Here is a 14381-nt window from a genome sequence, read left to right on the forward strand (position 1 = left end):
GATCTGCAGCCTCAGTCGTCATTGATAATCTGTTTCAGTAGCCATTGCAATATTATAAACTGAAGAATAGAATAATAGAATTGGGTTATTGCTTTTGATCTTGCTGTGAACCAAAAATCTCCAAATGAATCTGAACTTCAGTGTCTAAAATCCCTAATAGAGGACAAAGCTCCTGAGATCACGTTAAAGGCAGCCAAATTCTGTGTGATTGCTATAAAACTTAGGGAACAAGCTGCGCTATCATAATGATTAAGGTTTTAAATGGTAATATTAGGTTATATGTTAATGACTAAGTTTTAATTTATATATTTTTTAACTGTTGCTATATCTAATTGCAAATTCAAACGTATCCCTATCCCTATCGTGTTTTATGACTTCCTTGGTATTGTATGTGGGCTAGAACTGGTCTGAGACCGAAATAATAAATTCAAATATTCTGTTTCAGTAGCCATGACAATATTATACACTGAAGAATAGAATAATAGAATTGGGTTATTGGATTATTGTTTTTGGTCTTGCTGTGAACCACCCTGAGACCTCCGGGTATAGGGCGGAGTCTAAGTTGAATAAATAATAAATGATAAAAATAATTGCAAAGTTGGAAGAGATCCCCAAATGTCATCTAGTCCAGCCCCTACCAATGCAGGAATCTCAGCTAAAGAATCCCTGGCAGATGGCCATCCAACCTCTGTTGAAAAAACTCCAGTGAAGGAGAACCCACCACCTGCTGAGGACGTCCATTCCAACGTGGAACAGTTCTCACTGCCCAGAAACTTCTTCCTAATGTTTAGTCGGAATCTCCTTTATTGTAATTTGAATCCGTGACTTGTGTCAGGCGGCAGAGGAAACAACCCCACAGCAGGCTGCCAGGAACGGATAAGGCAAGAAAAAGTCCTTATCACCTTCTTTTTAAATCAATATTTATGGACAGAGGCTTGGAACTCAGCCTCTTGGAATAATGGCGTTGTCCCAAGTGACTCTCCACCCCCTTTATCCCCACTTCCTCGTTCATCATCATCTCCTCTACGGGTGGCGCTGAGGGTCCTCTGCTTCTGAGTCCTTTGCTCTCCTACTTTCAAGGCTCGCCGGTTTCTGGGAGATGGAGGGTCTGGAATGCTTTCTAACAACACTGTGTCCATCAGTTGTTGCCCTCCCGGAGGTTCCTCTTCCTCCTCCTGTTCTTCCATTATTTCCCAAATTTCCCGTCTCCACTCCCGCGGGCCCGACCTGCCTGGGCTAGGAGGGCACTTATGCCCTCCACCTCTCTGCGCGCCTGACCCAACCCAGCCTCACCCCTTTGTCACGGCGGTGTTGCCAGAGGGAGGGAGGGAGGGAGGGAGGGAAGAAGATGGGAAAGGCCACGCCAGGATTGCGGGCTGGGAGCAGGCAGGCAGGCAGGCAGGCAGCCGTGGCTGTTGGGCTGTCTGTCTGGCATAGCTGTCAACTGTCCCTTATTTGGCAGGAAACTCCCTTATCCCAGCGCCATGTCCCGGATTGATGATGTCCCTTAAATTTCCCGGGTTTCATGCTCGCCCGGCTCAGGAGGCAAGCAGCGGCTCAGAGTCCTCCGCCACGAGAGAGAGCACGAGCTGCTGCGTCTCCGTCTCTCCCTTTCCTCCGTCAGGGGCATGTCATGAGGAGATGGGTGGCGGCAGGTGGGCAGGCAGCCCCTCTCTTATGAGACTTCCGCCTCGCTGCCAGGGGAAGCCGGAGGCGGCTGAGGAGGTGGCCTGAGGGAGGAGGAAGAGGAGGGGATGGGGAGGGACGCAGAAGGGCGGCACTTCAGCGGCCACCGTGGCGGCGCAACCGCCTCATGCCGGGCTCGCGGGTGAGAGTCTCTCTTCCTCCCTCCCTCTCTCTCGGGCGGGAAAGGGGCGATGGAACTCCTCGCGCCAGGACGACGGCAGCCCCGGCGTGCATAAGCTAAGCAAAATCCCTTATTTTGGCTGCAGATCCCTTATTTTCAAGGCTGCTGGTCCCTTATTTTCAAATTTGTAAGTTGACAGCTATGCTGTCTGGGGCTTTCCATCTCCTCCTGGCTGCCACCACTCACCTGGCCTTAGGGCTGCCGCATCCTCCCCATCGCAGCAGCCAGCCAGCCAGCCAGCCAGCCAGCCAGCTGGGGAGTGTGCCCTGGCACGCGGGGTGGGAGGGGGGAAGAGGGATGGAGATGGCGAGACCTGTGGGGATTTTTCTATTCTGTCTCCCCCCCAAAAAGCTCAACAACTTTGGGCACTTTGTTTGCAGTTTGGGCACTCGGTCTCTAAAAGGTTTGGCACCACTGGCTTAGCAGATCAGCATATATGTGCTTGGGCGGGGCTGGGAATAGACTGGGAATAGTCTGGCCCCCGGGCCCTGTGGCATTTTTCCATCTCCACCGTATTAAGCAGTTGGTCCCTTACCTTTCTTGCCCTGATCTGGCCAAAGTGATCCATGCAACGGTCATCTCCAGGCTTGATTATTGTAACTCGCTCTACGCTCAGTCTGACCCTTATGTCTTCCCTCCCCTTACGGTTTTGATTTATGGGCTACTTTTAAAATGAGACTGCTTTTTAAATTGCATTTTAACCTGTATTTTAAATTGGTCCCCCCCCCATTATGTTTCCATTGTTATTTTACTGGTGTTAGCTGCCCTGGGCCCGGCTTTGAACGGGGAGGGCAGGATATAAATAAATAATAATAATAATAATAATAATAATAATAATAATTATTATTATTATTATTATTATTATTATTATTATTATTATTATTATTATTATTATTATTTTGCCCTCATACCAGGGATGGAGAACCTATAGTCCTCCAAAAATTGCTGGGCGACATCCCAGCCAGCGTGGCAATGGGTACGGATGATTGGAGTTGTAGTCAGGAACATCTGAATGATCGAAGGCTCCTCGGCCCTAACTTTTACCAGCAAATTGCAAGCAGTCATGGAACACAGTCAAAAAATAGGGCCTGGATGGCAAGTATCTAGGATCTAGTCCCCAAATTAGCTTGGGGTATAGGGAGCCAATCTCTCTGCAACCAAAGGTGGCCATATATCAGAAATCAATATCACAGTGTGATATACTCAGAGTTGAGAGTGGATTTCATGCTCTTTATTCAGCTCATAGTAGTGAGGAGGAATGGAAGTTCCCCCAGAATGTCTGCTTTATATACATTATTTACACAATGGGCCCCACGTGATTGGCTAATTCCGGGATTCACCTGTAGGCCAATCAGGTTGTGGATTCACCTCCACCTAGAGTTGGATTGGGTGGCTCCTTTGGACCAGTCAGACTGCTGCATTCTGGGTCCTATTGTTCTAGGACCAATCAGACTGCTGCATTCTGGGTCCTATTGTTCTAAGACCAATCAGACTGCTGCCTTTTGGATCCTATTCAACTCAGTACATAACAGAATGTCTGCCGGTGCTACACTACTCTCAATGGGATGTGCAATCCCAACCCCAAGTAGAAAATCTAAAGGAAAGTGCCAGTAGTTTTGAAAGGGAAGCACCCCCCCCCCAAAAAAAAAAAATTGTTCGGATATCAGAAAGACTCGTGGACTTTCCATGACTGCAGAGAAACAGACTGTTTTTACGTATTATTAGATCCAGTTTCACAAGGATCTGTGTGCTCGAATGAGAACCAGAGGGTCCCTCCCCCAACATCATTACTTCATAGAATTATGGAATAAACATGAAAATAAATTTAATGCCTCCTACAAGTATCACCGTGCCAACAAAGGTCCGTATAGTAAAAGCTATGGTTTTCCCGGTACAGTAGTGATGTATGGAAGTGAGAGCTGGACCATAAAGAAGGCTGATCACAGAAGAATTGATGCTTTTGAATTATAGTGCTGGACGAAACTCTTGAGAGTCCCATGGACTGCAAGAAGATCAAACCTCTCAATTCTGAAGGAAATCAGCCCTGAGTGCTCACTGGAAGGACAGATCCTGAAGCTGAGGCTCCAGTACTTTGGCCACCTCATGAGAAGAGAAGACTCCCAGGAAAATATCCTGATGCTGGGAAAGATGGAGGGCACAAGGAGAAGGGGACGACAGAGGATGAGATGGTGGGACAGAGTTCTCGAAGCTACAAACATGAGTCTGACCAAACTGTGGGAGGCAGTAGAAGACAGGAGTGCCTGGCGTGCTCTGGTCCAGGGGGTCACGAAGCGTCGGACACGACTAAACGACTAAACAACAACAACAAGTAGGGAAGCGTCTCCTCCAGCCTGGGGTTTTTCAGTTGGTATATTTTCTGTAACATCTCATTGACCCACGAACTACTGCATTAGTGGTGGGCCATTTGCACATCATTGTGTTTTATTGTTTTTTCTGTAGTGCTTCCCCCAATGTTGTTTCACGATTGCCACCTGCCAGGGCACTTTTGCACGGGAGAACGACAAAAGCGGCACAAGCTTTGCGGTGTGGAAAGTTACAGGATGTCAGCAGAAAGTTACGGGACAAGTGCAGATTGGAAATGAAGTGGCATGTGCACCTCAAGATTGTTGCAAGTGAACTCAGTATTGAAGGACGGATCCTGTTGATATAGAGAAAAATAGGGGTGGTTGGCTTTTGTTGCCCAACTCCCCAAGGGACTGTGTTACAGAAATTACGGGGGGGGGGGGCGCACATCTTTAAAGTTGTTAAATGTTACAAATATTATACCTGAATGTATCCTTTCGACTTGACAGCTCAGGGAAGTTACCTAGCTTTAAAAATACAGTGGTGCCTCGCAAGACGAAAATAATTCATTCCGCGAGTCTCTTCGTCTAGCGTTTTTTTTGTCTTGCGAAGCACAGCCATTAGCAGCTTAGCGCTATTAGCGGTGAGAGCCAGTGTGGTATAGTGGTTAAGAGCGGTAGTCTCGTAATCCTGGGGAACCGGGTTCGCGTCTCCGCTCCTCCACATGCAGCTGCTGGGTGACCTTGGGCCAGTCATAATTCTTTGAAGTCTCTCAGCCCCACTCACCTTACAGAGTGTTTGTTGTGGGGGAGGAAGGGAAAGGAGAATGTTAGCCGCTTTGAGACTCCTGAAGGGGAGTGAAAGGTGGGATATCAAATCCAAACTCTTCTTCTTCTTCTTAGAAAAAGGGGAAAAAAGGGAAAAAACTCGTTTTCGTCTTGCAAAGCAAGCCCATAGGGAAATTCATCTTGCGAAGCACCTCGAGAAACGGAAAACCCTTTCGTCTAGCGAGTTTTTCGTCTTGCGAGGCATTCCTCTTGCGGGGCACCACTGTAAAATAAAATCAACTCCTTTGACAGTTTTCTCCATTCCAAAGCTATTTTCCCCTTGAAAAAAGGACTTCGGGAAGTTTCCAGAGGTGACAATTGCTGAGCTGATTGTTGGCCAAGGAAAGCCTAATCCCATCTCCAGACTTGCCAAGGGGTCCAGACATGCAAAGGAAGTTCTCTTGTACTGTGGGTGGTGGGACTTCAGAGGTGTTTGCCTCTGCTAATCTTATACCTGAGTCTTTCCCTGCCATGTCTGCTTATGCTAATCTTGTACCAAACACTTGTCTGGACATGTTTGCCAAGGTTAAACTAGTGTAACCCCTGTCTACCCCTCCCCTTTTGTGACATGTCAGTGATGTAGCAATGATGCTGTACGAACTGTATTCTGGGATATGGTGGAAAAGTTATAAAAGTTATAAAAGTCCTTGTTACCCCAAAATTCCTCTTTGAACCTGTTGCACAATAAACTTTGGTCTGCAGCTATTTGCTCCGGTTGGTGGCTGGACTCCTTCTTTTATTCTGCAGGGACCCGCGGGCTCTGGGTGACTGAGCAGCCTCGCACCTAGATTTTTCCATAACAGACTAAATCCACAATCAGTCAGAGATGAATGGATGGAGGCAGGATGCAGTGAAAGCAAAGCAAATTTTATTTTTCTCTTGCAACAGAGTTCCCTCCCCTCCTTGCAAGGAGGCACGAGAGACCCGGAACCCAGAAGAAACATCTCTTTTAAGGGTTTTGCATTTTGGAAGTGGATTACAAGCACATCCCCCCTACAAACAGTCAGAAATGACATCACACAGAAGGTGGGATTACTGTGGCTCAGGCAGGCCCAGGGTGTGATATTCCTGAGGATTTAGCAAGTTTTACATTGTTCCAGACACGGTTTATACAAAACATTAGCATTTAATAAGACAATCGGGATGCCCGCCAGACATCCCTCAATGCAGAGCATCTGGGCAAACAATGACAATTAATACGAAGGAGGTTCATGGATATAGGAGAGAATTTCCTTCAGGGACTTTCCTCTGCCTACCTGCTCTCAGACAAGGGGATTAAGGAGGCAGAGGAAATATTGAGAGCCAAGATGGCTTTTGGATTGCTCTCCTATACTAATTTAGACCTATGGTTTACTGTATGTATGTGTGTTTACCTTGTGCAATTATCAACATTTATCCTATATTTAAAGCCTTAGAATTCCTATAACAATGTATAACCCCCCTGCCAGGTTGCATCACTGAGTACAGACCATCTTGAATCCACAATATATGGTTCCATTTATTCAATGGATTGACGATTTGCCACTTAAGAGCAGTTCGCTTATAGACATGGGCCAGGGTTTCCCAAGCTTGGGTGTCCAGCTGTTTCCGGACTACAACTCCCATCATCCCTAGCTAGCAGGACCAGTGGTCAGGGATGATGGGAATTGTAGTCCCAAAAACAGCCGGAGACCCTGACATGGACTTTGCATGGACAAATATAACAAAATTTGAAACTCGTCAATACAAAACGCAGAAGGTTAAGAAATTGCTAACAATTGTTGCAGGAATATGCGGTTTTATTTTTCTTCTTTCGTTTCTTTTGCTTAAAAAATGCAGAACCTTTCGTGTAAAGAAAAAACTTGAATAAACACTGAACAGGGTGCCTGAAGGAGGCCAATGCTTGCCTGATGTTGCAGGGTCAAAATGTAGCCAAAAGGAATCATTAAACTTTCTTTGCAGAACACAATAGCTGAGCCCGTAGAGAAAGCAGCTTACTTCAAGGAGATTCCAGACTGGCCGTTCCACTTAGCATGGACCAGACACTTTTTATTTGGGGGGCCACAGGTTGCACCAGTTGTGTTTACAGCAGAAGACCGACTTGGGTGCGCTGCTTGAATTATTGCTTTCGGTGGGACATTCCTGGCCACACTTCTTGGTGATGAGAACCTTGGCACTGTCACCTTGAGGCAGGAAGGAAAGGAAAAAGAAAACTCATGTGAAGCCCTTGCCCAATACAGAATCCAAGCCTAATTACAGATACCGACATATTCATTCCCTGCTGTCTCCACAACTGCCAGAACTTAGCTTGTAAGCTCCTTGCAGCAGGGACCTAGGTGTTTTGCTTGGGGTTCATTTGAGTTTTTGACTGCCTATGCTAGTCTGTAAAAGTGCATTGATGATCCTAGATAAATAATTGCCGTTGTAATGAAGATTTGTCCCGAGGGCAACATGAATGGGGTGGTGGTGGCTAGGGCCGGATTTAGGTTTGATGAGGCCCTAAGCTACTGAAGGTAATGGGGCCCTTTATATGTCCAGCTGTCCTTTGTCAACAACAAATGGTCACTGTTCTTTGTGTTGAATATATGCCAGCTGGTAATTTATGGACCTAATAGGTATCTAAAGCCATTTGCATGTAACAAAGTATGTATTTTATCGTTATAATTGTTGAACTGAAATGCAATTAAGAAGTATATTAATAATAATAATAATAATAAAAAGGTAAAGGACACCTGACAGTTAAGTCCAGTTGTGAACAACTCTGGGGTTGCGGCGCTCATCTTGCTTTACTAGCCGAGGGAGCCGCCGTTTGTCCGCAGTTTTTCCGGGTCATGTGGCCAGCATGACTAAGCCGCTTCTGGCGAACCAGAGCAGTCCATGGAAACATTGTTTACCTTCCTGCCGGAGCGGTACCTATTTATCTACTTGCACTTTTGATGTGCTTTTGAACTGCTAGATTGGCAGGAGCTGGGACCAAGCAACGGGAGCTCACCCCGTCGTGGGGATTCGAACCGCCGACCTTCCGATCGGCAAGCCCAAGAGTCTCATTGGTTTAGACCACAGCGCCACCCGCGTCCCTGTCTTCCCTCTACCCATCCCAGGATCTGTGCATGTGGAAATTGCACAGAATTTCCGTAGGGTTTTTGTTTGTTTGCTCAAGAGGGCAGGCCAGTCTTGAGATCTGTTCAAATGTGCAGCTAAGCAGCTGATCGTAGGACTCACCTGTTTCATCAACATCCCTCATTGTTAGACATGCATTTTCATTGTCATTGCAAGCAGTCATTTTCAGGCACTTCCAATTAGAGGGCTGTCTTTCGCAAGTGAAACAAATAATCGAATGAGCTGCAAAGCGAAGGGAGAGAGGGAGATAAAACTTTGGGGGCAGGAAATTCCTGGAGAGCACAATCACTTTAAGTACTTGCTTTTAGCTTTTTAAAAAGCAACAACTGATAACTTCATTGTTTTCAATTTTTTGTAAACTGATTTGAGGATGTGTTTCCGCCTATTTTGGTTTCCGAATAATAATAATAATAATAATAATAATAATAATAATAATAATAATAATAATAATAATTTATATCCAGTCCTCCCCAGCTGAAGCCGGGCTCAGAGCGGCTAACAACAGTAAAATGATAAAACATTCTAAAATCATTTCATTATAAAATTAATTCCAATCAGATGAATGGCAACCTCCACCTTAGCCATGACAAAGGGCTGGCCTTGCCGGGTGCAATTTTTTTATTTTTTAAAAAGCCAGCAGAGTGCTCCCCCCAGCCTACCCCCCCCCCCGTCATAGCACAACCATCTTTTGAAACTCTATAGCAGTTTCGTATTATGTGGCGCCAGTAGGTGGCATCATCCTGCAAAACGATGCTCCAAAGTCCTCCCAGGCACACTGCAAAGGAATTGGATCGTGGTGAAAGCAGTTAGTCAAAACCAGGTCAGCATTTGTGATAGGTCAATGCAAGAAATTCTTGGCTGGGTAAACAGCAAACAGCAGCTCCTTCCGCCTTTGAGGTGTTGCCAATCAAAGGTTGGCTTATTCTTTCAGAGGCTCAGCCAGTCCTCCTCAGTGAGGACAGCTTCATTTTCTCCTCCATTCCACACTTTCAGGAATAAGCAAAACAGACCCAGTTTGAAATGAATGCCAACACGATTTCCTTATGGATTTAGCATGCTCCGTTGCAAGTAAAACCCACTGAAGCTAAGAACAGATTCGTGAATTTAGGTTTCTTTCAGTTCCGATTCCCCCCCAGCACTCCACATTTTGGCACCAATCTGCCTTAAACAATGTCCTTGCAATATTTCCTCAGTGTTTAAGCCTGAACTTTCCCTAATGTTTTTGCATGCAATTTTGAATGTACAGTGGTAACTCGGGTTAAGTACTTAATTCGTTCTGGAGTTCTGTTCTTAACCTGAAACTGTTGTTAACCTGAAGCACCACTTTAGTTAATGGGGCCTCCTGCTGCCGCCGCGCCGCCGGAGCACGATTTCTGTTCTCATCCTGAAGCAAAGTTCTTAACCTGAAACACTATTTCTGGGTTAGCGGAGTCTGTAACCTGAAGCGTATGTAACCCGAGATACCACTGTATGTATTGTTGTGAGCAAGTTTCCATATATTGCATTTCTGCACGTTATTTCCCCTTAATGTATGCAACAGATTATTTGGTTGGAGAATAGCATTGCAAAATTCAGAGAAGGGTGAAATTTGAAGGAAAGCTGTGTTCTGGCCCACGTCTTGTTTGGGGAAGTGTTAATTAATAATAATTAATAATAATAATAATAATGATTATTTATTATCTGTACCCTGCCAATCTGGCTGGGTTTCCCCAGCCACTCTGGGCGGCTTCCAACAAAGACCAAAAATACACTAAAATGTCACACATTAATAACTTCCCTGAACAGGGCTGCCTTCAGATGTCTTCTAAATGTCAGGTAGTTGTTTATCTCTTTGACATCTGATGGGAGGGCGTTCCACAGGGCGGGTGCCACCGAGAAGGCCCTCTGCCTGGTTCCCTGGAGCTTTGCTTCTCACAATGAGGGAACCGCCAGAAGGCCCTCGGAGCTGGACCTCAGTGTCCGGGCAGAACGATGGAGGTGGAGACGTTCCTTCAGGTATACTGGGCCAAGGCTGTTTAGGGCTTTAAAGGTCAGCACCAACACTTTGAATTGTGCTCGGAAACATACTGGGAGCCAATGTAGGTCTTTCAAGACCGGTGTTATGCAGTCTCGGCGGCTGCTCCCAGTCACCAGTCTAGCTGCCGCATTCTGGATTAATTGCACTTTCCGAGTCACCTTCAAAGGTAGCCCCACGTAGAGCGCATTGCAGTAGTCCAAGCGGGAGATAACCAGAGCATACACCAGACAGTCTGCGGGCAGGGAGGGTCTCAGCCTGCGTACCAGATGGAGCTGGTAGACAGCTGTCCTGGATACAAAATTGACCTGGGCCTCCATGGATGGCTGTGAGTCCAAAATGACTCCCGGGCTGCACACCTGGTCATTCACAGTTACCCCATTTAGGAACTATGCTCTCCTTAAATTGCAAAGCAAACCAAACCCCCCCAACTTTGGAATGGAAACCAGCAGCCTTAATTTCCCTGCAAAAACAGCCAGGGTCATTCTATTAAAGCAGGAAGGCTGTCTTCGGTTTCCCAAAGCACCATTCTGCTCTCATGCTTCGGTCAGGGAGGAGGGCAAGAGAGGAGCTTACCTATCTGTGTGCAGACGATCACCGCACCCAACAAGGAGAGGAGATAAGACGCCTTCTTCATTGTTGTTGCTCCAGCTGACTCTGAATGATCAAGTTCTCCTTTGGAGAGGTTATTTATAAAGGGACAAAGGCTGCTCTAGAATCCCCAATTATCTGCAACAGGGTGTGAGCTGTTTGGAAGAAATTTTCCATTGTGGTCCAAAGGAAAGCCCAGCAATACATTTGGCACCAGCTTGGCTTCAGGAGTTACGGGAAGGAGATGTGCAAGATCCTATCCAACTTAGGGACTCCACGCCAGATTTTTGTAGGGTTTAATGCTTGACGCAACGGTTCCCAACGGTGCCCTTGACCAACCACATTCTGTCAGTGGCTCCCCTGTGGGAGCCATGCACAATGGGGTTTCCATTTCAGGACATGTGTGGGTGAGGATTCTCCCATTCCACAACTGCTCTACCACTTCCCGGTGGTGGTTTTTGGTGTGCGTGTAAATGGGAGTGCATGTTCTGATGGAAAGCCAAGCAAGGCCACGGCTCTGTAGGGCCAAGTTGGTGCATTCCACCTGGCATTCCCAAGTCTGCCTTTCCCGACATTAGTGTATGTGTGGAGGTGGAGAAGATTAAGATTAGGATCAGAAGCAGAAGTGTTTTGTTATTGCAGGGAAGGAGAGAAGCGCGCATTGCAACAAAAGAAAAAAACCCTTTCCCGCCAGATAAATGCCAGTGGATGGAGTCCTTAGCATGTTTGCTTGGAAGTGAATTCCACTGAAACAAGCGAGGGTTAAAGGTAAAGGTAAAGGGACCCCTGACCATTAGGTCCTGTCGTGGCCGACTCTGGGGCTGCAGCGCTCATCTCGCCGGCGTACAGTTTCCGGGTCATGTGGCCCGCATGACTAAGCCGCTTCTGGCGAACCAGAGCAGCGCATGGAAACGCCATTTACCTTCCCGCCGGAGCAGTACCTATTTATCTACTTGCACTTTGAGGTGCTTTCGAACTGCTAGGTTGGCAGGAGCAGGACCGAGTAATGGGAGTTCACCCCGTTGCGGGGATCCGAACTGCTGACCTTCAGATCGGCAAGCCCTAGGCTTTGTGGTTTAACCCAAAGCGCCACCCTAAGTTAGGGTTACTTCCAGGTAAATATGGCCAGGGTCAGACTGTAAAGGCAAAACACCTCTGTTTCTTTTGTTTGTCCAAAGTCCTTTATATACTGCTTTTCATCAATATAACTACAAATCAGTTAGCAAATGAAATAAATGCAATCGAATGAGAAACAGCAGCAGCAGTGTAAAACAGCAAGATAGGATTGTGAGGGTTGCTTAGGATGATGTCTGTAGATTTGGGTTCTGCAAAATGGGAGTCTGCAGTGGAAGGAATGGCTGAAGTTGCCAAGCCGGTCCCTCTGTTAATATAATGGACCTGGGTGTGTCTGTTGAGCATCCTCTTACATGACTAAAGTGTTGGCTGCGTTGCCATAGAAACGATGAGCTGATGATGCTTCCAGAAGGAGGAAGTAGGCCTTTATCTCTCACCTGTTGGAGGCCACTTTGTCCTAAAGGCAGGAAAACAATAGGGCGGGGGTCAGCAAACTTTTTCAGCAGGGGGCTAGTTCACTGTCCCTAAGACCTTGTGGGGGGCGGCGGACTATATTTTGGAAAAAAAATAAAATGAACAAATTCCTATGCCCCACAAATAACCCAGAGATACATTTTAAATGCACACATTCTACTCATGTAAAAACATGCTGATTCCTGGACCGTCCGCGGGCCGGATTGAGAAGGTGATTGGGCCGGATGTGGCCCTCAGGCCTTAGTTTGCCTACCCATGCAATAGGGCATTGCCAGTGAAGTGACTGTGCTGTTCTAATCTGCTTTTAATAATGTTTATTTGGTTTTGTCATAGTATTTTTTCGTACGTGTCTTTGGGACTTCCTTGATGGGAAGAGCTGCACAAATCCAACAAGCCAGAGGAAGTTTATGGCACTGGAAACCACAAGTTAATAATGCCTTGTTTTAAAGAAGGAGAGAGAGAATAAGTTGTTGTTGTTGTTCTTACATGTGTTTCATATGTATCTTCCCTGTGATGTGGAAAGCTTGCAGTCAGAGATATTTTGTCGACAGCCACACCTTCCCGACTCTACCTCCTTAATGGGGGCAGCCGAATCTCCCAGTCTCAGAAATGGTTCACGGATGCTGGCTGAGCTGGAGGGCATGTCTAATCTGTGGAGAAATTTTCTGGGATTTTGCGCCTGGGGGAAAACCACACGACTGCTGATGAATGTGAGAAAGGAGATAAAAGATTGGATAGAGCGCCAGGATGAATGTGGCAGATCACTTTCTGAATTGGCAAATCACGGGCACTTCCAGTCACCCAACACATTGGTGAAGTAACAGAGTAGGCTGATGTCAAGAGCCTTGTTGCACAACTTAGTCATTAACGAACCCTATGATTTAATTACTTCAAATGTGGAGCTGGAAAACAAGGTTGCTAGCATCTAATGGCTAGAATCGCTTCTGAGGCTATGTTGCAATTTGAACATGTGTTCCGGGTTTTAAGATGGCGTGCGCAAAGGAGGAGAGTTTGAGCCAGCACAACAGAGAAGAAACAGTCCCAGAATTACAAAAGCCATCCCAGATGTGATCCCAGAACATCTCTATTTTCCCCGCCAGTGCTTCTGCCACCAAGCTCAGGAAGAAGGATGAGCAGGATCTTGTCCTGATTGACAACGGTGGTGGCAACTGTGGCTGCGAGGGAGCATACCCTGGGCTCTCCATGGCCTCTCCATTGCTGCTGTTGCTGGCCTCCCCCCTTGGACAGCTTGTGGAAGAGCAGGCAAGGAGGAAGAGAGGCTGCCATCGGTAGGGCCGCCCTGGGCAGGAAGAAAGGGGAAGCAGCATTCACATCTAATCATCTACTGGTTTCCCTATTTCACCTTATCTTTCCTATATACGACACAAATTTTCCCCCTTCTTTTTGAAATGTTTCCTCTCCCTGTTGCCTAATTTTTCCTGTTAATGTGGCTATTTGGCCATTACCTTCTGTCTCCATACTTCTACTGTTGGTATTTGCTGTTGTTTAACTTCCTTTACAAGGGACGCGGGTGGCGCTGTGGGTAAAACCGCAGCACCTAGGACTTGCCGATTGCATGGTCGGCGGTTCGAATCCCCGCGGCGGGGTGAGCTCCCATCGTTCAGTCCCAGCTCCTGCCCACCTAGCAGTTTGAAAGCACCCTTAAGTGCAATAGATAAATAGGTACCGCTTTATAGCGGGAAGGTAAACGGCGTTTCCGTGTGTGGCACTGGTCTGGCTCGCCAGTTGCAGCTTTGTCACGCTGGCCACATGACCCGGAAGTGTCTGCGGACAGTGCTGGCTCCCGGCGGACAGTGCTGGCTCACAACCCTAGAGTCAGACACAACTGGCCCGTACGGGCAGGGGTACCTCTACCTTTACCTTTAACCTCCTCATCTTTAGTATGCTAATTTCACGTCTAATCTTACTCCTTTATAGAATTTATATACAGTGGTGCCTCGCAAGACGAAAAGAATCCATTCCGTGAGGCTCTTCGTCTAGCGGTTTTTTCTCGTGAAGCAAGCCCATTGACAGCTTAGCGGATTAGCGCTATTAGCGCTATTAGTGGCTTTTAGCGGCTTAGTGGCTTAGCGGATAAGTGGCTTAGAAAAAGGGGGGGAAAGGGGGGGAA

The 14381-nt window shown here is 46.8% G+C and overlaps 1 protein-coding gene across 1 annotated transcript; it reads right to left on the reverse strand.

Annotated features, from left to right (window-relative positions):
- Positions 1-5844: 5844 nt before the first annotated feature.
- On the reverse strand, positions 5845-10989 carry LOC310849302 (lymphocyte antigen 6E-like). The gene is made up of 3 exons (XM_083749508.1): positions 10688-10989; positions 8200-8319; positions 5845-7160 (listed from the first exon to the last, which is right to left on the reverse strand). The coding sequence occupies exons 1-3, from the start codon at positions 10746-10748 to the stop codon at positions 7027-7029; spliced, it is 315 nt and encodes a 104-aa protein (XP_083605634.1). The 5' UTR covers positions 10749-10989; the 3' UTR covers positions 5845-7026.
- Positions 10990-14381: the final 3392 nt, after the last annotated feature.

The sequence above is a fragment of the Podarcis gaigeae genome (assembly GCF_964106915.1).
Source record: "Podarcis gaigeae genome assembly, chromosome: 7".
Lineage (NCBI taxonomy): Eukaryota > Metazoa > Chordata > Lepidosauria > Squamata > Lacertidae > Podarcis > Podarcis gaigeae.

Coding starts and splice junctions, on each gene's coding strand:
- LOC310849302 (XM_083749508.1), bottom strand. CDS start 10,748: ATGAAGAAGGCGTCTTATCTCCTCTCCTTGTTGGGTGCGGTGATCGTC. Junction 8,320..10,687: donor GATCGTCTGCACACAGATAG/GTAAGCTCCTCT, acceptor TTCGCTTTGCAG/CTCATTCGATTATTTGTTTC. Junction 7,161..8,199: donor GAGGGATGTTGATGAAACAG/GTGAGTCCTACG, acceptor TCCTGCCTCAAG/GTGACAGTGCCAAGGTTCTC.